Below are 24798 nucleotides of genomic sequence, written 5' to 3'. Positions count from 1 at the left end.
TGGGCAATAAATGCCCAGCAACACCCTCATCCCGTGAATGAATATTAAAAAATGTGTCAACCTTATTACCTGCTGAACCAGCTGTTTGTGATTCATGCACGACAACTCCCCAATCTCTCTGTGCTATAGCTTTCTGCTGGCTTTGTCCATTTAAACAATATTCACCTCCATTATTAGTCCTGCCAAAGTGCATAACCACGCATTATACACAACATACCCCTCATGCCAAGTTTTTTTTGCCTACTCATGTAACCTGCTTATTTGTATTTCTAAATGTTCTGCCTTTATGAGAGAGTCAAACATTTTCCCAATGACAGATTTAGACCATTCAAGCTTTGCAATGGGAATATTTATTGTAACTTGGAACAATTTACTCACTCATTCACAACATTTCATGTCATTTGGAACATAGAATTGAGTTGGTTTATGTTCACTGAACAACTTAAGAAAATACCTTAATTTATGTATAGGCACACTTCAATGAATTGCAGCCACGTGAAAATCAATGTCCTTACAATTGGACTTCAGCACACAGGAGGAAGAATGAAAAAATGCAATGCACTTGGAAAATAAGCAACTGCATCTGTCTGATTGGTTTCCTTCTGGATTCTGGTGTCAACTATAACTTCCCATTAGCGAAAGCTGCCTCCTGGAACTGAGGGACGTATGTTTTGAAGTAAGCCCTAATGAATAAAAAAAAAAATGAATCTGTGGTTAAAAATGAAGAGCAAAAGGACACAGGGATACTAATTATCTGTTTAATAGCCGAATAGTCTTTGAAGTTAACTAACTATGTTTTTAAAACCGGTTTCTGAAAAATCGAAAATTATACTTTTCATAAGAATTTCTCTCCTTTAGGTTTTCCTTCATTCTTTACATGATTCTTTCTTTGAGAGAGCTATCTCGTGCCTTCTGCTATTTTTAAAAATAATCTGCAATTAGCAATATTTCTCTTCTCTTGTTGGAAGGCGCGTATTTTCAGCAAATTTGACTCTGCAGAGACGGAACTCCTTCTGGACTAAATAATAGGTAAAGCAGGGGTGATGGGGAAAGAAAAACATTTCCTGGCTATAGTTTCACCAAAATCCACATACTCCATGAACTGTCTGCTCAAACGATTAGCAGACAGACTTCATCTGCAAAGCTGAATCCACGATACACCAAATAATAAGATTCTGATCAGGTCATCATCACGTCGTGAGTGAAGAAGGGAAAAGACACCTTGCTTGGCCCATCCTGGACACCTTATAACATGTAGCTCAAGAGTGATTCTGGAATAGGCTTAGTAAAAGGTCAGCTTAGTGAGGGAACAATCTAGGGAGACATGAAAAACAAAACAAAATACAAAAAAGAAAGTACTCTCTCCCTCCAGATTTGAAAGACAGAAACAGATGGTAATGAATAAAAGGCACAAATGTCATGGAGTCTTGCTTCCTCCCATCTTGTTAAAGAACAGCTCTTGGTTATTCATCCGAGGACAATTTCCATGGAAATAGTTCTGCTCTTCCACATTTACAGAAGATAATGTGCATGTGGTTTTAGGGGAAAGGTAAGAAAGGAAAAAATGCATTTCCTCCACATTTCTGTTCAAATTCACCATACAAATGTTCCCTTCATTGGTTAAAACACAAATAATTTGGTAGATTGTAAGACATGGATATAATTCAGCTTAAAAGACATGATCAATTAATCTTACAACAATTCTCCTGAGAAAAATAGACCATAAAATGCCTGATGATTTTGCTAGCCAAGAGTTCAATGTAATGCTCACTTTACCAAAGCAAATTAGGTTCACTTTGACAAAGCTTAAAAAGGTAGCTGAAAAATGACACAAGTTGAAACATTGGAATGACAAGTAAAAAGCATATTATGCATGAACCTTGACTAATCTTTGTTTATTAATGAGAGACATGCCCTGTTCCATTCTGGAAACTGGCATTTTCTAAATAATTATTTTTAAATATTTTATTTTTAATAATTATTAAGCACATTATGTATTACAACTCGGATGAAATTCATACCTTTAATTTAAATAGATTGTATCCCATTAAAACAACTGAGGACAGATTTAATTTTAAACGTGCTTCGCATCCCACAGAACAACACAAATATAGGAGAGTAGGCCATTTGGCCCCTTATGCCACCTGTCAGCGAGTAAGATTATGACTTATAACTTTGATATTTTTTCTTTTCTCTATTCAAAACCACAAGAATTCAGAATGCAAATGTTCTTTTAAAAAATCATAATGTATTACTAAAATTAAAAGCTTTCCTGAAATGGAATTTTATTAATATGATTAAATTACCATTATTTTTAAATATTAAAACATTGGCACACATAGCAGCCATATCGATACTTTTAAATCATAATGTCATTTGATAGGAGGGAAAATAATTAGAAACTAAAACAGGAACAAGAAGTAAATGAGGTTTTGTTACCAAGTTCAGCGCATCAAATAACACTAAAACTGGTAAGCTTGTAAAATTAGAAATAAGTATCAAAACTGACTGAAACAGAACTAGCTAGTTAGATGCTTGCTAAATACAAATGGAGTTAGAGTTATTAGAACTGTGGATGTCAACCCATTTTATTTGCAACTTTTATTTTTCAGTCTCGAGAACTGTAGACAGTTCAGTATACTATAATACTTAATATCATAAGGACAATTTCAGAAGTACACTAAGTTTCAGAATGTTTTGTTAATTTATATTAAAAATAATTATTTATCCATGAAATTTTACTTCAGACATTTGAATATTCTGGGAGTCATTTGGGGTAACTTCAATATGAACAACCTTGCATCCCATCCCTTATTTTGTTTTAAACATGCATTTTTGGTGAATCTATGTTGCACCAAGCTGAAGGCCACTTCATTAGTGACAGCCGTTAAAACCTCGTGCATTCCTAGGTCAGGGTGAGCACACTGAGATACAGAGTAAAACACTGTCTCATCATGTCTACACAGGTAAGAACCTCAGATGGTACCAATGTAAATGCTTCTGCTGTTCAAACTTTATAGCCCCTATATAACTGGTAATTTCATTTTAATTTTGCACTGCGTGCTAACAAAAAATTGTTTGAGATTGGACAAATTTCAAATGCAGACTTCAATTATCTCAGCTTGAACCATGGTGATATAATGTTACCATAGCCTTTTTATAGGGAAACAAAAGAGGCATTTATTTATTTTTTAAATTCACTCACAGGATGAGGGAATTGCTGGCCAGCATTTATTGCCCATCCCCAGTTGCCCAGACGGCAGTTAAGAGTCAACCACATTGATTGGATTTATTACTGTCACCTGTACTGAGGTAGAGTTTAAAAAAAAGCATTGTCTTACATGCACTGTGGATCTGGAGTCATATGTACAAAGTTTGTGCGAAGATTTGTAGCTCGGGTGCTTGTTGTTGTGGTTCTGTTCGCCGAGCTGGAAGTTTTTGTTGCAAACGTTTCGTCCCCTGGCTAGGCGACATCATCAGTGCTTGGGAGCCTCCTGCGAAGCGCTTCTTTGATGTTTCCTCCGGTGTTTATAGTGGTCTGTCCCTGCCGCTTCCGGTTGTCAGTTTCAGCTGTCCGCTGTAGTGGGTGGTATATTGGGTCCAGGTCGATGTGTTTGTTGATGGAGTTTGTGGATGAATGCCATGCCTCTAGGAATTCCCTGGCTGTTCTCTGTCTGGCTTGCCCTATCATAGTAGTGTTGTCCCAGTCGAATTCATGTTGCTTGTTGTCTGCGTGTGTGGCTACTAAGGATAGCTGGTCGTGTCGTTTCGTGGCTAGTCGATGTTCATGTATGCGGATTCTTAGCTGTCTTCCTGTTTGTCCTATATAGTGTTTGGTGCAGTCCTTGCATGGTATTTTGTATACTACATTCGTCTTGCTCATGTTGGGTATCGGGTCCTTCGTTCTGGTGAGTTGTTGTCTGAGCGTGGCTGTTGGTTTGTGTGCCGTTATGAGTCCTAGGGGTCGCAGTAGTCTGGCAGTCAGTTCCGAGATGCTCCTGATGTATGGTAGTGTGGCTAGTCCTTTTGGTTGTGGTATGTTCTCGTTCTGTGGTCTTTCTCTTAGGCATCCGTTGATGAAGTTGCGCGGGTATCCGTTTTTAGCAAATACCTTGTACAGGTGTTCCTCCGCCAAAAACGGATACCCGCGCAACTTCATCAACAGATGCCTAAGAGAAAGACCACGGAACGAGAACATACCACAACCAAAAGGACTAGCCACACTACCATACATCAGGAGCATCTCGGAACTGACTGCCAGACTACTGCGACCCCTAGGACTCATAACGGCACACAAACCAACAGCCACGATCAGACAACACCTCACCAGAACGAAGGACCCAACATGAGCAAGACGAATGTAGTATACAAAATACCATGCAAGGACTGCACCAAACACTATATAGGACAAACAGGAAGACAGCTAACAATCCGCATACATGAACATCAACTAGCCACGAAACGACACGACCAGCTATCCTTAGTAGCCACACACGCAGACAACAAGCAACATGAATTTGACTGGGACAACACTACTATGATAGGGCAAGCCAGACAGAGAACAGCCAGGGAATTCCTAGAGGCATGGCATTCATCCACAAACTCCATCAACAAACACATCGACCTGGACCCAATATACCAACCACTACAGCGGAAAGCTGAAACTGACAACCGGAAGCGGCAGGGACAGACCACTATAAACACCAGAGGAAACATCAAAGAAGCGCTTCGCAGGAGGCTCCCAAGCACTGATGATGTCGCCTAGCCAGGGGACGAAACGTTTGCAAAAACTTCCAGCTCGGCGAACAGAACCACAACAAGGAGTCATATGTAAGCCAGACCAGGTAAAGATGATAATTTCCTTCCCGAAAGGACATTAGTAAACCAGATGGGCTTTTCCTGACAATCAACAATGGATTTGTGCAATCACTGTACTATTAATTGCAGACTTTTATCAAATTCAAATCTACCATGTGCTGTGTTTGAATCCATTCCTTAGAACATTACCTAAATCTCTAGATTAACAGTCCAGTAACAATACCACAGGGGCCATCGCCTCCCCGATGTAATTTACTTAGGTTTATGGACGGTTGTCATTTTGGATTTCCTGGTTTATCAGAGTCACTGAGCAGAGTCAAGCTCACCTTCAAATACCTATGGTTAAACTCATCGGTGCTACACAGAATGTTAGTCACTCTTTGAATCCGCTCTGTGGCAACTTTGGACAGCCAAAAAGAATAAGACTTTTTAGATCTAGGAAATCAAATCTCAGGGATAAGAGGAGATTTATCTTTTATTTTTGATAGATTTATTAAATATGGGAATGTTTACATTCAAAGTATTGCTTCACAGTGCTTACTTCCACATTTGAGATGAATTAGCATACAGTGTGTTTAAAATTAAAAATACTGTATTATCAGAGAGTAATTAACTGTAAGTATTGCGGGCGTATTTTTCATTAAATCAGAAATTAATAGATATACAGGAGCAATATTTTTGAAGAAACACCCACATTTCACAAGAGATGTCTAACTTTAATTTTATTCAGCTTAAAAATGCTATCCTTACATTCTAATTTTTTTTGCAGAAATATTATCGACATCCACAAAAGTCTAATAACAGCAATACAAGGTAAGCTTAAAAGAACACCTTGGTAAATGGTAAATTATCTTTGGAATGATTCTCTAACACAGTGCCTACATATATTCTACTCTTGCGCACCAGCCTTGAGCTATGACAGAAATCTGGTAGTGAGGTTTCCAAGCCCATCGCTGAGTATCCTGAAACACCATCTGCTTCCTGACTATAGACATAAACCACTTAACCTTCACAATCACACGCTGAGGATAAAGCATTGCAGCTGAGGACACATTACGGACTTTCCCACCTGCTTACTTGCTTCAACGATTTATCATTGTGGAGAGTAGTTAAGTTAATGTTCATACATTGTTTAAGAGGGGGAAATGACTGGAGTCTTGTGACAAAAATCAATGCTTAAAACAGAAAAATCAGGAAAGAAAATCTAGCTACATTGGCTTCAACTCAAAGCAAATGTTTTCTATTGAAACAATAAGATTAACAGAGCTTAAAGATGCTTACTTTGCTCTTTTAGCCATCTCGTTGCCATCCCAGCGAGGACTGTACGGGTAGGATTTCTGTATCTGTTGATAGAGTTGTCCACTGTTGGTAAAATGATACACGGACTGGAACGTCAAGGTGGGCTGATCCCGTGGAAAGTATAGGGGCAAATCAACTACAGGTAAAAGGGAAACAAAAAATAAATTTGCAAATGAGGAGAGGGAACAAAGTAGCCATTACTCATACTGAAACAGGCATATAGAAATAAGGATTGAATCATTCCTGCTGTGATGGTGTCAAACAATGGTGAATGAGTCATGTCTGCAAATCAAGAATGCAGCAATCTCTGCTTAAATTTTCTTTGCAAGGTGGCTAGCTTGTGTCAGAGCCATTGAGTTATTTATCAATACTTTATGAAATATGAATTTACTTGAGAAATACTTAGTACTTCGCCAAAGATGCCTTTTATTGGTGTCAAGACATGCTGAAGAGAAATTGAACAAACAGTCCTAACGTGCACAATATTTTACAGAATACATTTTCAACAGTGCCAATATGGCCTTTCTTTGTTCAGTGTTTCTAGCTAGTTGGACTTCAAAGAAAGGGGCTCTACCATTTATGCACTACTGTTAAAGAGTGTTCAAAGGTGATACGTGACGTGAGCAAGGCAGAATTTATTACTCATTCTTCAGTTCCTGTGGTTTTGGGTTTTCTCTTTGAATCATTGCATTGTGATGCTATAGCAGTGCTGTTACATTGTGAACTCCAGCATACTGATCTATAAATGTCTTTGAACAAATGGAAAGCCTGACATAATTTTGTTCAAAAGAAGCTAAGCATTCCTTTAAAAACAGAATTAACCCTTTATAATCAAATTCCACATTGCTCTAATTTGTATTTTTTACTGACAATATTTACCCTTGCTCAGAAAGTGATTCCATGATAATAGGAGAAGACACCAGGAGCTTTTACTCAAACTGCCATCAAACTTAAACAGTAACAGGAGTTTTGTTTAGTGCAGTGACTGGGCCAATGAACTACAGTAGCAGTTAACAAGACTGAATTTTGCAACATTTGGACCTTGGTTTGAGTAGTAACTGATGCTGTCACTGAAAATGAACTATTACATGTATTTGGAAAGGCAAGAACTGATCAGGGATAGTCAACATGGCTTTGTGTGTGGGAAATCGTGTCTTACAAACTTGATTGAGGATTTTAAAGAAGCAACAAAGAGGATTGATGAGGGCAGAACAGTGGATGTGATCTATATGGACTTCAGTAAGGCAGTTAACAAGGTTCCCCATGGGAGACTGATTAGCAAGGTTAGATTGCATGGAATACAGAGAGAACTAGCCATTTGGATACAGAACTGGCTCAAAGGTAGAAGACAGAGGGGGTCATGCTGGAGGATTGTTTTTCAGACTAGAGGCCTGTGACCAGTGGAATGCCACAAGGATCAGTGCTGGGTCCACTACTTTTTATCATTTATATGAATGATTTGAATGTGAACATAGGAGGTATAATGAATAAGTGTGCAGATGACACCAAAATTGCAGAAGTAGTGGACAGCGAAGGTTACCTCAGATTACAATGGGATCTTGATCAGATGGTCAATGGGCTGATGAATGGCAGATCGAGTTTAATTTAGATAAATGCGAGGTGTGGCATTTTGGGAAAGCAAATCTTAGCAGGACTTATACACTTAATGGTAAGGTCCTAGGGAGTGTTGCTGAACAAAGAGATCTTGGAGTGCAGGTTCATAGCTCCTTGAAAGTAGAGTCACAGTTGATAGGATAGTGAAGTATGTTTTCCTTTATTGGTCAGAGTATTGAGTATATGAGTTGGAAGGTCATGTTGTGGCCAAACAGGACATTGGTTAGGCTACTTTTGGAATATTGCATGTAATTCTGGTCTCCTTCCCATCAAAAGAATGTTGTGAAACTTGAAAGAGTTCAGAAAAGATTGACAAGGATGTTGCCAGGGTTGGAGGGTTTGAGCTATACGGAGAGGTTGAATAGGCTGGGGATGTTTTCTCTGGAGCGTCATAGGCTGAGGGGTGACCTTATAGAGGTTTTTAAAATCATGAAGGGGATGGATAGGATAAATAGACAAAGTCTTTTCCCTGGTGTGGGGGAGTCCAGAACTAGACGGCATAGGTTCAGGGTGAGAAGGGAAAGATATAAAAGAGACCTAAGAGGCAACGTTTTCATGCAGAGGGTGGTGCGTGTATGGAATGTGCTGCCAGAGGAAGTGGAAGTCGAAGTGTAATTTAAATAATTACAATATTTAAAAGGCATCTGGAAGCGTATATGAAGAGGAAGGATTTAGAGGCATATGGGTTGGTTGCTAGCAAGTGGGACTAGATTAGGTTGGGATATCAGGTTGGCATGGATGAGTTGGACCGAAGGATCTGTTTCTGTGCTGTTCATCTCTATGACGTATGGACATCATTCCTTCACATTTTGAATTATCTATCGAGACTTACAGGAGCGGCATGGTGACTCAGTGGTTAGCACCGCTGTCTCTCAGTGCCAGGGACCTGGGTTCAATTCACCTGTAGGCAACTATCTGAGTGGAGTTTGTACATTCTCTCTGTCTCTGCGTGGGTTTCCTCCAGGTGCTCAGGTTTCCGCCCACAGTTCAAAAATGTGCAGGTTGGGTGGACTGGCAGTGCTAAATTGCCCATAATGTCCAGGGATGTGCAAGTTAGGTACATAAGCCACGGAAAATGCAGGGTTACAGGGATGGGATAGCTCTGGGTGAGTGCTCTTCTGATGGTCAGTGAAGATTCAATGGGCTGAATGGCCTGCTTCTAAACTGTAGGAATTCTAAGATTTTACACTTTTCCACCTTTCTTTCTCCTCTAATCTGATCTTTTAGTATCTTCCTAATTCAACCTTTCCCAGACCTTCTGAGGTTACTTCTCAACTCTCGAGTAGAAATCTTGCTGGTAGCCCTGTTCACTCATGTCTATAAGCGGAATCTTCCTTCTTTTTTCACTAAATGTCAACTTCATCAAGTTTTATGAAGGGCCGCTCTCTGAAATCCCTAGTGGATATTCCTGTGCTCTTGTCCTGAAATCGTCCCATTAATTACCTACCCTGCCTCTATGACACCCGGCTACGTATCCAGATAGCTTGATTCTACCACTCACTATAGCCAGAAGAACCCGCTACTGCTGGCAGATCTTGGAAAAGACAAGCACCATTGGTGCCTGGTGCTTCTTTAAAAGGCTATTGTGCACTTGGACAAGTAATATTAATCTAGATCTCCCTTGAATAGTTTATGGCAGTTAAAGGGAAATTGGCGGTGGGGCACTTGGAGGTCTGGTGGATAGAGTGCTGAAAACGACCCAAGAACTGGAAGAGGAGGCCACACCTTTTGATCCTGTCAGCCTGTTTGAGGTTGTCACTCAGAAAATTGTGGTTTAAGCCACCTGGACAAGTGATCAGCAGTGATTTCCAGGGTTAGGCATCTCCATATTCTCTCTGACACCTCACTGTCTCTTATACTGCACCTATTCTGGTTCCCCTACCCTCATTATTGTATCCAACATCTTCCATTATTCACCCAAATTCCTACCCTCTATGCCATGCATTCAAATGCTATTTTTGCCAAATGCAAACTAGTGTTTTTCTAGCCAGGATAAACTCATAGCCTCAACTGCTGATTGAGCTGGAGTATTTCCAGCATTTTTTATTTTATTAACTCAAAGTAACCTTTATTTCATTTTTATTTGAAAGTCCAAAATCACAATGTCACATGTTTAAATAGACAACACCTATGATCTAGACAAAATAGAAAGTGGGAACAGAGTACTGAGTTGGGTGACCAGACATAATCATACTGAATGGTGGAAACAAACAGAAACAACAATTGCTGGAGAAAGCCAGCAGGTGTGGCAGCATCTACGGTGAGAAAGCAGAGCTAATGTTAGGTCACATGACCCTTCTTTCCAGACCTGTTGCATTTCTCTAGCAATTTCAGTTTGTTAGATTTGGACTTATTATCATGTGCATATAAAATACAGTGAAAAGTGTTTTTTTTGCATGTTATAGGCAAAGTACAGCCATGCTCCAGCGCCATCTTGAAACCTGAATATAATGCAAGATTTTAATGGACTACAGTTCATCTTTCTCTCTTCTTCTTGTTCCTCTTCTGCTGCTCCTCCAGTCACTCTTGGGTTTCTTTAACTGGGTTTAGGGTCTCGGTTACGGGCTTCTACTGCCGCCACTCCCGTGAATGCTGTGTCTGAGCTCGAGCCATCGGCCTGGGGATGCGTGGGTTCCATACCTCTGTTCCCCATCTGATACTTCTCCAGACGCTGCCATTGATCCGCCATCTATCCCTTTTGCTGATGCTTCTGCTCCTTCGAATGTCTGAGCCTAGCTGAGGACCTGTAGCCTTGGCCCAGTCTGCCAGAATGAGCCAGGAGAGTCAGCCCAGGAACTGTTCCTCGTTTGCTGGGAGACCCCTAGCTGGGGTGGAGCCCCAGTTTGACTTGGCATTGCTACCACTGCCAGAGAGCTCCTCGTTCAGCCACCATGCTCCAGGCTTTAAAGAATAGAAACCGAAGAAGAAAAAAGCAAAAGAAAAGAAAGAGAAAGAAAGCTGATGGAAATGGATAAACTCCAGGCTCAGCACTCCCTACTCTGCCATTATTTTGTTCTGTGGTTTCAGAACTCCAGCATCTGCCATTCTTAGTTTTATTTGAACAGCAGAGCAGGGTCGAAGGGCTGAATGGCCAACTCCTGCTCCTATTTTCTATAACCTTTAATTTACAAATTAAAAGGAACAAATAAAGAGAAACATAACTGTTGTTAAATAAAAATGTTGAATAGTAGTTCTGGTTATTTATAATTTTATTAATCTTTAGTGTCAATTCCAAATGTTACCCACAGCAGTATTGTTTTAAAGTCCATGATCCAAAAATCAGAATGTGTTCTTAACTCACTTCTTTACAGCAAGATGGGAATCTGTAATTATGTTTGTATTTTGTTATATAACTTTTGCCTATACCTATACTTGCAATTTCCTTAACACATCAAGAAATAATACATTGTTTTGCCATTTAAACAAAGCCAAGCATATATATGCATCAATGGAGATGTATGTTTGCATTTCTCTTTGGAGAAATTTTAGTGTTATCCATCCTTTGATTGGCATAGTTAAACCTATACAAAACAGTTGTACCATACAACAAAATGAAATAAATACTGAAAATAGGATGATATTTTCTGTAACACAGCAACACAGAACTGTAAATGTTACTGGCATATTCATTTAGAATGTGGACTTTTTGGTCCACCTTTTTAATCCCAATTATTGAACCTCTCTATATACTCCAGTACTGCTATTAATACCTTACTAATACACATTTTTCTGTAAGATAATTCTGTTTGCTAAGAAATAACATCACAGCTCATATTTTGGAAAATGCATTCTTGATCGGCTTATTATGTATATCATCAGGCAGTACCATATTTTTCTTATGTGCCGAGTTTTTCAATCCAGAGTGGGTCTGTTCATAACACTTCTGCTCATCACTGAAAACAAGTTTGAAGCTACTAAGGCGTTCCTACTGATCAGCCTTATTTCCTGGCAGCAGTACATTTTCAACAAAAACTTTAAAAAAGGCAAAAGTACTTTTTGTTTACCAAACTGAAATAAGTCACACGGTTATCAAAAGTACACTCAAATAGGTTCTAGGCAGAATCTTGATTCATGAAAGATTCCATTTTTGAAAGATATCTGATGTTGAAAACAAACTACACTGGTTTTATAAAGAAAGTTTGGGGTATTCAAGACTCCAAAAAGCAACACTTCAAAAATCTTTGTCCCCACCAAATGGTATAAATTAGCCAAATTATATATACTCAATCCTGTCCCAGAAAGCTAGCTAGATCATTTTGATTTAAATTAAGGTCTGTAGGTCGATCAAAATGTTTTATGTAACAGTACACAATCAGAAAGGTAGTGACAGTAGATATAGCAACAGTGCCAACAGCAACGTTCACCAGAAGACAACATTTTAATCAGGTGAAGGAGCCAGCTACTGCTGAATTGCTGCAAGGCAATTCTTTGCTGTAATTAACCTGTCTAGCAGATTACTGTTTCTCCCAATCATTTGTTCTCAATGTTATCAATGTCTGTCAATGTTGTCTGCAACATACTTAGTGTGACCATACTTCTCAGTTTACAAAGGAACTAATGGAGCATATCAGTTTGGCAATTCAATTTAAACTCAATGCAGTTTAGAGGTAAGAAAGGAACTTGAGCAGAACTGAAAACCAATGCTGGAGATCACAGTGGGTCAGATAGCATCCGTGGAGAGACACCAAGCTATAGTTTTGAGTCTGGCTTATTCTAAGTGACTACAGACTTAACAGCCATCTAGGTTTGTCGAATACACTACATCAATTGTATGACACTTTAATCTTTTTCTTATAAATACTGTGCCCCATGTACCCTGCCCCACTTGCCACCTGACAAAGGAGCAGTGCTCTGAAAGCTTGTATTTTTAAATAAACCTGTTGGACTACAAACCGTTGCCATCTGATTTTAACCCAGACTTGAAATGTTATGTCTCTTTAGGATGCTGTCTGACCAACTGTGATCTCCTGCATTTGTCGTTTTCCGTACAGATTTCAGCATCTGCAATAATTTGCTTTTAACTTGAGTATAACTTTTCACCGAAATGCTATTTGTTTTGGATAATAAGGAATGATGCACTGTTTACATTAGTGCCTCCAAACAACTTGGTATTGTGTGATTTTTAACTACATTTCTACAGACAGACTGAAGGGTAGTTTTTAAAAATTGAGATATGGTGAGAAGGCAGACATATGTTGTCCAGGATAAAAAGTGGCAAATAACTTTTCCTCATGATAAAAGTACTTCGTTTTTGTCTACATACTTTATGACCAATCATCTTTATTGAAAAAAAACTATGTATTTTGTTTGCAAAACAGCTTGTGGATATTGTCTAGTCTATCAAAAACAATCCAGTAGCAATTTGCGCCTCTATAGGAACAGTATTTATCCATTGCAGCATGTATATTTTCAGTAGACACAGTACCAGACTGATTTTACTGAGTGAACAGGAGATGAGTTTGTATCAGTATCAGACAGATGGATCTGTCTCTGAAAGTACTCCAGCTGATCTGGATCACCATGGAAAGCAACTGAGAAATATGCACTCCTTTTATCCAAATTGCTCAGCTAAAAGAAGTTGAAAGATGATGCAACAGAAGCAAAGGTGCATCGGTGATTTATCATCTGTCTCAAATTCTTTGAATTACTGATACCAAAAAAAACAAATAATTCCACATTATTAAAAGAAGTAAGTCAGAAAAACTAATGGCACAGAACTTAGCAACATTCTGACTGTTTTCACACAATAAATTGAGCCAGTGAAGGGCTTGGTGATTTATGAGACTGCTTTGGTGACGCAGGCATTAAACTGTCACTATTATCTATTGTTACTTAAAAAGAAAGTAAAAAACAGAATGAAACTTCATCAAGATTGGAGAGTTTGGGCTGTAGGGATAGGCAGAACAGGCTGGAACATCAGAGGCTGAGGAGTGACCTTACAGAGGTTTATAAGGTCATGAAGGGCCTAAATAGGGTGAATAGTCAAGGTCTTTTTCCTGGGGTGGGATGGGGGGACATCCCAGAACTAGAGGGCATATGTTTAAGGTGAGAGGGGCAAGACTTAAAAAGGACCTGAGGGGTAACTTTTTCACGCAGAGGATGGTGTGTGTATGGAATGAGCTGCCAGAGGAAGTTGTGGAGCAGGGTATAATTTCATCATTTAAAAGGCACTTGAATGGTATATGTATAGGAAGGGTTGAACTGAAGGGTCTGTTTATGTGCTGTATAACTTTATCAATGCCATGTCTTCTTACAATAACCTGACATATCACTGCTACTCTGCACTTCTTAATGTAGCTGACTTTTGACATTCAGTGTCAGCTGATTAGAAGTGAACCAAATAATTGAAAACATGGAAGCTAGCATCTGATCAAACACACTTTTGAAAAGCAGCTGGAATAAATCTAATGATTTGCAACACTGAAGTTAAAGAATGTCTACTTTGTAAAAATGTTTTCCTTTACAATTTTAAGCTTTTATCATTATTATCACGGAGTTTCTTTTGCCCAATTGCGAAAAAAGTCTGGTTTAACAAAAGTGAACATGATTCTCTGTGAAGACATGAAAATATTGCAAATAATACCAAGCATTTTTCTTTCTTAACCTGAACCACAACTGCTTAGTACTGATAAATTTGCAGGGAAATTGTGGAATAACTGGCAGAAGTATTTCCACAGTAAATGTCCTTTCCAGTAGTGTTGTACAATATGCCCTGCCAACATTCTGTTCAAATTAAATATTAAAAAATGAAGATGCTAGGCAATGTAAATAAATAATACTGGAACTGATGTACTCCAAATGAGGAAAATACAAAATATGATCCTGCAATATCTAATCCTAGTTCATTTTGATATCACTACACAATAAAACTAAAGTAGGAATTGAATTCTTTTCTCTTGCAGAACTCCCGTCTGCTGCAGTGATTATGCGTAGCCCACTGTATCCCATTTAGAGTCATTATGACAGAAGAGGAGTCCATGCTGGCTCTCGGCAACTGTGGAACTTCGGTTCCATATTTGACATGGTATTGAACTTCCAAACACATAACAGCTCCATCACTAGAACTACTTATATCAACCTCCATTAATATTGCCCGTATCTTGGAGCATTTGGTTGCTCCAAGATGGTATGAATGTATAAATTAGGAATAGGAAGAGGCCATTCAGCTCCTTGAGTCTGCTTTGCCCTCCAATATGATCATGGCTGATGTGACTGTAACCTCAAATTGATATTTTTGCCTGCCTCAGACAACTGTTCACCTCCTTGCTTAAACAGAATCTATTTGCCACCGCTGCAAAAATATTCAAGCACTCTCTTCCACCATCTTTTTGGGAACAAAGTTCCAAAGACTTATGACTCTCAGTGGAAAGGATGTGCTTCCTTCTGTTTTATATCAAAAAGCTTTGACCTTTAAACATTGATCTGCAATTATGGAATCTCCCACAAAAAAACTCTTTCCACAACAATCCTGTCAAAACTCCTCAGGATGTTATACGTTTCAACCAATTTGTTTCCAATGACTTTTGTTTCCTCTAGAATGGACTATTCCTACAAAGACCAAGTTGAACTCCCCCACCCATAAACTTCAAGTCATCCAAAATTCTATTGTACCAACTCTAATTCACATTATGCCCCACTCACTATCATCCTGTATCTGTTTCCCGAGTGGTTTCAGTTAAGCTGGGAATATATCCAGACACCAACTGTTTGCCTCTAACAGCAAGTTCCAAGGCATGATCTGACAGATTTTTGGTTTTTAAACATTACAAATATACAGATGAAGCTGTCAGTTATAATTTTTTGATTTTCAGGCCTTCTGGTGTTGCTTAAAAAAATCATTACTATCTATTTACACAGTTTCAACTGAGTTCTTTGGTGGCATTTCCCAAGGCCTGTTATTAGGCCTAAATCAGGATGATTCCTTAGAGTCATAAAGATAAACAGCATGGAAACAGACCCTTCGGTCGAACTCACCCATGCTGACCAGATATCCCAACCCAATCTAGTCCCACCAGCCAGCACCTGGCCCATATCCCTCCAAACCCTTCCTATTCATACACCTATCTAGATACCTTTTAAATGTTGCAATTGTACTAGCCTTCACCACTTCCTCTGGCAGCTCATTCCATACACGTACTACCCTCTGCGTGAAAAAGTTGCCCCTTAGGTCCCTTTTATATCTTTCCCCTCTCATGCTAAACCTATGCCCTCTAGTTCCAGACTCCCTCACCCCAGGGAAGAGATTTTGTCGATTTATCCCATCCATGCCCCTCATGATTTTATAAACTTCTATAAGGTCACCCCTCAGCCTTTGACGCTCCAGGGAAAACAGCCCCAGCCTGTTCAGCCTCTCCCTATAGCTCAAATCCTCTAACCCTGGCAACATCCTTGTAAATCTTTTCTGAACCCTTTCAAGTTTCACACCATCCTTCCGATAGGAAGGAGACCAGAATTCCATGCAATATTCCAATAGTGGCCTAACCAATGTCCTGTACAGCCGCAACATGACCTCCCAACTCCTGTACTCAATACTCTGACGAATAAAGGATGTGTTACTTTGTGAAAAGAGAAACGGTGTCACTAGCATTTGATTCAGATATGAGGTGATATAAAAATCAGGTAAGGAAGCTTCAGTAAGGAGAAAATCACATCAATAATAAGCGAGACACTAAATTCTAAAGGGAAATGTAATAGAAAAGAAAATACAGTACAGTGTGAAATTGTCCGCTAATCTGTTATCACCCAAGACAGATTTCATCCCTCATTGCACTATATAGATCTTATGATTCGATGATATCTCAAAGATTATTGAAGAAACATTGTTTACACACCTGAACATTTTAAAAGATCAATTTAATAAGGTAACATACAATATTTGCTAGAACATGCAATATGCAGATAGCTCCCAAAGATAGTTTTACTGAATTAATATAGTATATTCCATGATCACTTAAATGGTGTGTTTTTTTTTTGGTTAGGATTTGTTTTAGTAGAAAGTCTGTGGAGAGATGAATGATTTTAGAATGTGTTGGTATTAAAAATGCAACTGTAAAAATCGTAAATTATCTTCACACAATTTCAAAGATGGAAATCAAAGCGTAAAAATGATGTGCTTTCAGGATGTTTCCTACCTTATGTTGTTTGAATTTACTTCTGTCCTCTGGTTCTCAAATATTTTGGGCGTGTAGAGATTCCTAAAGTAGAAATCTATTAGGAAATTTTCCAGTCCCACCCAAGTTTATCAGGTTCAAGGTAGCTTGCTGACAACATATTTTGCTAACAGGCAAACAGGTCAAAACACAATTTTAAAGTATATAAATTATACTATATAATTTGGATAAGGAAACCAAAGTAGCACCAATAGTTGAGCAAAATACATAACAGCAATTTTTAAATTCAGCGCCATCAGAGAATTTCATAAGGAACTGGATGTTTGAGATAACAGTTTACACTCATTGTTATCTGATTAGATTTAAAAAAATCCTGTTTAGTATGACAGAAAAAAAACAACAGCTAAAATTACAATGATGCTTCACTTGTATTGATACTAGCAATAACCCTTGGGGCAATAACTGGGGTACTGAAGGCCAATACAGGGGCAAATCCACTAGCACAGCAGGTGAGTATTTAACTCTTAACCTCAGTAAGATTTGAAGCCAGTATCTCCACAAGAAGGACATAAAAGATCAAAAGGGTCAGGGCTCCTGGAATGCAGAGAACTGGTTTTGACAAGATAATAAATATCTGGAGACTGGGGAGGACAACCAGTGAAAGCCTAAACATTGCAGTAGGAAGCCTGTTTCAGTGAATGCCCAAAGTAATCTTGTGACTTATGAGAAACACTTATTTAAAAATGTTCAAAAATATCTTAAACTTACCTGGGTATCGTGTGGCACCCCAGGTGCTGTTAATCAGCTTTTTGCTGGTATTTTTGAGTAAGTGTGGACCTCAGGTGAACCCTGGATTTAAACATCACAATGTCCTGGAATGCACATGCCACTTCAATTAGCCTTCAACTGTTTGGGGTAGCTTTCCTGTGTTTAATATCAGGCTAGTTAAATAGTACTAATTCCCTATCATACTGTTCTTCAATGAGTCAGGTAGAATGTAGGAGGAAGGAAAAGGCTCCGGTGTTTCTACTCCAAAGCGAAGTTTTTTTCTTGATTCCAGAATGGAGTGATGGGAAACCGCATAGGTAACCTCTTTCACAAACCTGGGCTTGATACTACTATTTCTATAAACCCAGTGTCATGTTAAAGCAGATTTTTAAAAGTACTTAGTTATGCTCTGTTTGAAACAGTTAACACTTATAAATTGAAAATGGATAAATACATACACAGAGAATTCCATTACTATTAATACTGTATTGACAGATTAGGATTAACTCTTGCCAATAAAAAAAAAAGACAGTTTTATAAGTTCAACCTTAAATAGTAAATGCAGTCATGTTCCAGAATGGTGCTGGCATTACGTACTGACAGCTTACATAAAACTACAGTTTTCAAATCACAAAACCCTCAATTTTGTTTTATTCCAAACACAAATGTAAACTTCAACACACCAAGTTTTTGAACACAACAAATTATTCTTCTGCCAAAATGCCTGAGAGCATTCATCTTGTTGCACACTGCTTGATTTAAGGAGAAGCTCCAAAAAGCAAAGAGCATGCATTGCTGTAGAGTCATAGACATGTACAACATGGAAACAGACCCTTCTGTCCAACTCGTCCATGCTGACCAGATATCCCAACCCAATCTAGTCCCACCTGCCAGCACCCAGCCCATATCCCTCTAAACTCTTCCTATTCACATACCCATCCAAATGCCTTTTAAATGTTGCAATTATACTAGCCTCCACCACTTTCTCTGGCAGCTCATTTCATACACGTACCACCCTCTGCGTGAAAACATTGCCCCTTAAGTCTCTTTTATATCTTACCCCTCTCACCCTAAACCCATGCCCTCTAGTTCCAGACTCCTCCATCCAAGGGAAAAAACTTTGTCTATTTATCCTATCCATGCCTCTCATGATTTTGTAAACTTCTATATGGTCACCCCTCAGCCTCCGACGCTCCAGGGAAAAAAGCCCTAGCCTATTCAACCTCTCTATAGCTCAAATCCTGCAACCCTGGCAACATCCTTGTAAATCTTTTCTGAACCATTTCAAGTTTCCCAACATCTTTCTGATAGGAAGGAGACCATAACTGCTAGCAATATTCCAACAATGGCCTATCCAATGTCCTGTACAGCCGCAAGATGACCTCCCAACGCCTGTATTCAAAACTCTGACCAATAAAGGAAAGCATACCGAACACCTTCTTCACTATCTTATCTACCTGTGATTCCACTTCCAAGGAGTAATGAACCTGAACTCTAAGGTCTCTTTGTTCAGCAACACTCCCTCGGACCTTACCAAAGTGTATAAGTCCTGAGAAGATTTGTTTTCCTAAAATGCAGCACCTCACGTTCATTTAAATTAAACTCCATCTGCCACTTCTCAGCCCATTGGCCTATCTGATCAAGATCCCGTTGTGAACTGAGGTAATCTTCTTCGCTGTCCACTACACCTCCAATTTTGGTGTCATCTGCAAACTTACCTCTTATGCTCACATCCAAATCATTTATATAAATGATGAAAAGTAGTGGACCCAGCACCAATCCTTGTGGTACTCCACTGGTCACAGGCCTCCAGTCTGAAAATCAACTCTCCCCCAGCACCCTTTGTCTTCTACCTTTGAGTCAGTTCTCTATCAAATGGCTAGCTCCCCCTGTATTCCATGAATCTAACCTTGCTCACCGATCTCCCATGGGGAACCTTGTCGAATGCCTTATTGTAGTCCATATAGATCACATCTACCACTCTGCCCTCATCAATCCTCTTTGTTACTCCTTCAAAAAATGCAATCAAGTTTGTGAGACATGATTTCCCATGCACAAAGCCATATTGACTATCTATAATCAGTCCTTGCCTTTCCAAATAAATGTCAATCCCCTCCCTCAGGATTCCCTCCAACAACTTGCCCACCACTGACATCAGGCTCACTGATCTACAGTTCCCTAGCTTGACCTTACCACCTTTCTTAAACAGTGACACCATGTTAGCCAACCTCCAGTCTTCTGGCACCTCACCTGTGACTATCGATGATACAAATATCTCAGTAAGAGGCCCAGCAATCACTTCCCTAGCTTCCCATAGAGTTCTAGTGTACCTGATCAGATCCTGGGATTTATGCACTTATTTGCGTTTCAAGACATCCAGCACCTCCTCCTCTATAATATGGACATTTTTCAAGATGTCACCATCTATTTCCCTACATTCTATATCTTCCATGTCTTTTTCCACAGTAAATACTTAAGTATCTCCCCCATCTCCTGCGGCTCCACACAAAGGCCACCTTGCTGATCTTTGAGGGGCCCTATTCTCTCCCTAGTTATCCTTTTGTCCTTAATGTATTTATTCGAGTGACACAAAGTAATTTATTGATATTATACAGAATTGAGCTGAAAATGTATTGCTGGAAAAGCGCAGCAGGTCAGGCAGCATCCAGGGAACGGGAGAATCGACGTTTCGGGCATAAGCCCTTCTTGAAGGGTTTATGCCCGAAACGTCGATTCTCCTGTTCCCTGGATGCTGCCTGACCTGCTGCGCTTTTCCAGCAACACATTTTCAGCTCTGATCTCCAGCATCTGCAGACCTCACTTTCTCCTACTATACAGAACTGAGCATTGCAAACCCAAGTGTATGGACTAGAATTAAAAATTATTACTTTACGTAACAGGAAACAATTCAACACTTTACTGAAATTTTATGATTGGGTTAGGCACTTACGTTTCAGAGACACTAAAGAAATACCATAGATGATGTAAATATGAAATGAAAACAGAAAATCCTGGAAGCACTCAATGATGGGAAGGTGATGACATAGTCATAATGTTGATGGCTTATAATCCAGAGTCCCATATAATGGTTTGAAGTTCCACAGCAGATGGTAGCATTTGAATTTAAAAAGAAGTTTGGAATTAAAAGTCCAATGATGATCATTGTTAATTGTTGAACAAAAAGACGTCTTTTTTGGAGGGAATTTTGCTGTCCTTATCAGGTCTGGCCTACATATGACAGTAATGTGATTGATTCTTAACTGACTTCTGATACAGCATAGCAAGCCACTCAAACTGCTCATGGCATTTGGTAAAATATGGCCAAGGAAACTTCCTGTTGATTACCACAAATCATCCTCCCCAGCTGATGATCAATAGTCCTTCATGTCGAACACCACTTGGAGGAAGCAATGAGGATGACAACTTCAATGCCTATCATCAAGGGTGGTGTGGCAGTATTACTGAATGGACTGCTCCATTCCTTAAGGTCATAGCTGCTAGACTGTGGCAGGTAATGAAGGAACCAACAAGAAGGGAAAAACATATTTGATCTCATCCTCACCACCTGCCTGCTGTCCATGTCCATATTGGTAAGAGTGACTACTACTCAGTGCTTGTCCCATTTTCACATTGAAGATCATGCCACACAATACAGTGGAGGCTATCACTGTGTTAAAGGGATAGGTTGAAAACAGAACTAGCAACTCAAGAGTAAGCTGTGGGCCATCAGCAGCAGCTGAATTGTGCTCCATCACAATCTGCAACCTCATGGCCCAGCATGCCCCTCCTCCATTCTACCATTACCATCAAACTAGGGATTGACCTTGGTTCATGATCAGGAGCCCCACAAGAGGGCAAGCCAGGAGCTCCACAAGACAAAACTGAAATTGAGGTGTCAATCTGGTGAAGCTGCAACACATGACCACTTGTGACTCTAACAGCATAAGTAACAAGTGGTAGAGATCGAAGATTCTGCAACAAAGGGATCAGGTCTCCGCTCTACATTTCTGATATGTCCAGTTATGAATGGCGGCGGACAATTAAGAATCTCACTGGGACAGGAGTCTCCAGAAATATCCCCATTCTCATAGATGAGGGAGCCTAGCCCATCAGTGCAAAAGACACAGCTAAAGCATTTACACCAATCTTCAGCCAGATGTGCAGTGTGCTCTGGAGGGCCCTAGCATCACAGAGGCCAGTCTTCACTCAGTTTGATTCATTATTTCATGTGATACTAAGAAATGGTTAATGGCTCTAGAGATTACAAATAGCCCTGACAACATTTCAACAAACGTACTGACGACTTGTGCTCCAGAATGTGCTGCTCCAGTGGTCAAGCTGTTCCAGTACAACAACAACACTGGCATCTACTCAACAATGTGGAAAATTGCCCAAGTATGTTGCATACACAAAAAACTGGACAAAAGCAAATGGTCAATTATTGTCCCATCAGTCTACTCTCGATCATCAGTAAAGTGATGGAATATGTTATCAACAATGACATCAAGTAGCCACTGGCAACAATAACCAGCTCACGGATGCCGGGTTTAGGTTATGCCAGAGCCACTCAGCTCCTGATCTCATTACAGTCTTGGTCCAAAGTTGGACAAAAGAGCTGAATTCCAGAGATGAGGTGAGAGTGACAGCACCTGGCATTAAGGCTGTATATTTTGCCAAGTGTGGTATTAAGGAGCTCAAAAAAAAACTGGAGTCAATGGGAATCAAAGAGAAAACACTCCATAGGATGGAGTCATACCAAACAAAAAAGGAAGATGGCTGTGGTTGTTGGAAGTCAGTTATCTCAACCCCAAGACATCTGTGCAGGAGTTCCTTGGTTTAGTATCCTAGGCCTAACTATTTTTAGCTGCTTCTTCAATGACTTTCCCTCCATTATAAGGTCAGAAATGGGGATGTTTGTCAATGATTGTACAATGTTCAGCACCATTCATGACTCCTCAGATACTGAAGCAGTCCAAGTCCAAATGCAGCAACACCTGGACAATATCCAGCAAGTAATATCTATGCAGCAATGCATACCTTCTACAAAATGGATTACAATAATTCAATAAGACACTCTTCATGGTTTAATATTTCTCCAGACATAGAGGTTATGTGTGTATTCATTTTCAAGAAAAGTAGTTTTTAAATATTTGTGCAGTTTAACCCTTTAACTAATAACTATTACATCTTTGCTTGAATAACATATTTACAAAAAAGGCCAAGTGTCAGTTTTGGCAAGTTCCAAGAAAGGCTTTCTCCTTGAGGCCTAGCAGGTTTTCTCATGCTATATTTCTAAACTTGTCTCATTACCTGTGCACTATACCTCTACGGCATGCTGCTTGTTGCATCATCTTGCAAAGCATAGGGAGAAGAGCTAGACCATCCTGGGATCCCTGCTGCCAATACCAGATTTAAAGCACAGCTATACACCCACTGCTGGCAACCCAGAGCTGGCCTATGTGGTTTGTCTTATTTGTCCCAGACATTCCAGACAAAGGAAACTTGGAGCCCTGCTTTGCAGACAAGGAGATGGAGATTCTGGTGAAATATGGATGGTTTGCTGAACGTCTGCTGGGACTGGCAATGAAGACCATAATGCCAGGTCTGCTCGGGTGGTTTGTGGTTGCCAACCAGGTCAGCATGTCAAGACCTACCATTCTCACTGTCATTCCAACATCTTTGCTTACTCACTACATCCACATGGTCTATTTTTTTAATCTGTATTTTAATACTACAGTTTAAAATAAAGTGTGTTTTGCTTAACACGACCAATCAAACTGCATCTGGAATGCAATGCCTTACACTTACTTTTAAAATAAGAAAAAGTTAGGGTCTAAACTATTTTCTTGATATATTTTACGGGGGTTTGGTCTGGTCCATAAAACTTAAGGACTGCAGACATGATGCCATTGTTTAAGAAACGGGCAAAAGACAATCCAAGAAACCATAGATCTGTGAGCTTGACATCAATAGTGGGAAAACTGATGGAGGCCATAATACATGAAAAGATAAATATACACTTGGAGAAAAATAAATTAATACTAGACAATCAACATGGTTTTGTCAAGAGTAGGTGATATCTGACAAATTTAACTGAGTTCTTTAATGAGGTGACACAGGCAGTGGATGAGGGTCATGCTGTGGATGTTTTATGTCTCTACTTGAGGAAAGCATGTGATATGGTGCCACATGGCAGGTTAGTTAGCAAATTAGAAATGTTTGGAATTTATGGGTCCTTGGCAGCATGGATTAGAAGTTGGCTAAAAGATAGGAAACAGAGGATGGGTATAAATGGGCATTTCTCAAATTAGAGACAAGTTAAATGTGGTGTCTCCCAGGTTTGGTGTTGGGAACCTTGCTTTCTCTGATTTATAGAAATGGTTTGGAGATGTATATTAAGGGCAAAATCTCTAAATTTGCAGATGATACTAACTAGAGAAAACAGTGAATTCTGGAGAGAATGCTAAGCAACTTCAGAGAGACATTGACAAGTTGGCTAGATGGACAGACACCTGGCAGATGAATTTCAATTTAGAGAAATGGGAAGTAATGCATTTTGATAATAGAAATACTGAGAGACAATACAGGCTCAATGGTACAACTTTAAAGGGCGTACAGGAGCAGAGGAACTTAAGGGTTCAATTGCATCATTCTCTGAAGGTGGCCAGGCAAGTTGAAACAGTTTTTAAAGTGGCTGATAGGATCCTTGGCTTTAAAAATGAAGACATTGAGTATTAAGCAAGGATGTGATACTACATCTCTACAAATTATTGGTCATTCCACATTTGGAGTATTGTGTTCAGTTCGAGGCACCTTATTTAAAGGAAGGATATTAAAGCCGTGGAGAGAGTGCAAAGGAGATCAACTAGAATGACACTAGGAATGAGAGATCTTAGATACAGGGAAAGATTGAAGATATTAGGCTTGTTCTCCTTCAAGCACAACAGATTAACAGGTGACCTTACTGAGGTGTTCAAACTTATGAACAGTTTTGACAGGATAAAGAAGGAGATTCTGTTTCCACTAATTGGTATGTCAGTAATTAGGGGTCACAATTTCAAGACTGTCAACAAGAGAGCTAGGAGTGTGATGAGGAGAAACTCCTTTATTCAGGGAGTTGTTAAGAGTTTGGAAAACGCTGCCTTGGAGTGGAGTAGGTGGATTCTATTGGAGGTTTTGAAAGAGAGCT

At 39.5% G+C, this 24798-nt stretch overlaps 2 protein-coding genes across 9 annotated transcripts in view; one reads left to right on the top strand and one right to left on the bottom strand.

Annotated features, from left to right (window-relative positions):
- Positions 1-327: 327 nt before the first annotated feature.
- babam2 (BRISC and BRCA1 A complex member 2) overlaps positions 328-24798 on the bottom strand; it is a 213064-nt gene continuing 188593 nt past the window's right edge. For 3 of the 4 annotated variants that reach the window (XM_043687222.2, XM_043687224.2, XM_043687223.2), the window contains exons 11-12: positions 6100-6253; positions 328-683 (exon numbers count right to left, since the gene is read on the bottom strand). In XM_043687222.2, coding sequence (XP_043543157.1) covers positions 620-683; positions 6100-6253 — 218 coding nt within the window. In that variant the 3' untranslated portion in view covers positions 328-619. Of the gene's footprint in view, positions 684-6099; positions 6254-16862; positions 16926-24798 lie in introns of those variants that run through there. The other variant, XM_043687226.2, reaches the window with a different exon arrangement.
- LOC148151350 (uncharacterized) overlaps positions 4228-24798 on the top strand; it is a 187918-nt gene continuing 167347 nt past the window's right edge. For all 5 annotated transcript variants that reach the window (XR_015754523.1, XR_015754522.1, XR_015754524.1 and 2 more), the window contains exons 1-2: positions 4228-4844; positions 5588-5631. Coding sequence is in view for 2 of the 5 variants with exons in the window: in XM_087983540.1 (XP_087839666.1) it covers positions 4752-4844; positions 5588-5631 (137 nt within the window). In the remaining 3 variants the exon portion in view is untranslated. The remainder of the gene's footprint in view (positions 4845-5587; positions 5632-24798) is intronic.

Source organism: Chiloscyllium plagiosum, unplaced genomic scaffold (genome assembly GCF_037043375.1).
Source record: "Chiloscyllium plagiosum isolate Xiang-an unplaced genomic scaffold, Cpla_swu_hap1 HiC_scaffold_3, whole genome shotgun sequence".
Lineage (NCBI taxonomy): Eukaryota > Metazoa > Chordata > Chondrichthyes > Orectolobiformes > Hemiscylliidae > Chiloscyllium > Chiloscyllium plagiosum.
The sequence above is the reverse complement of the archived record's forward strand: the minus strand, read 5'-3'. Positions and strand labels throughout refer to the sequence as shown.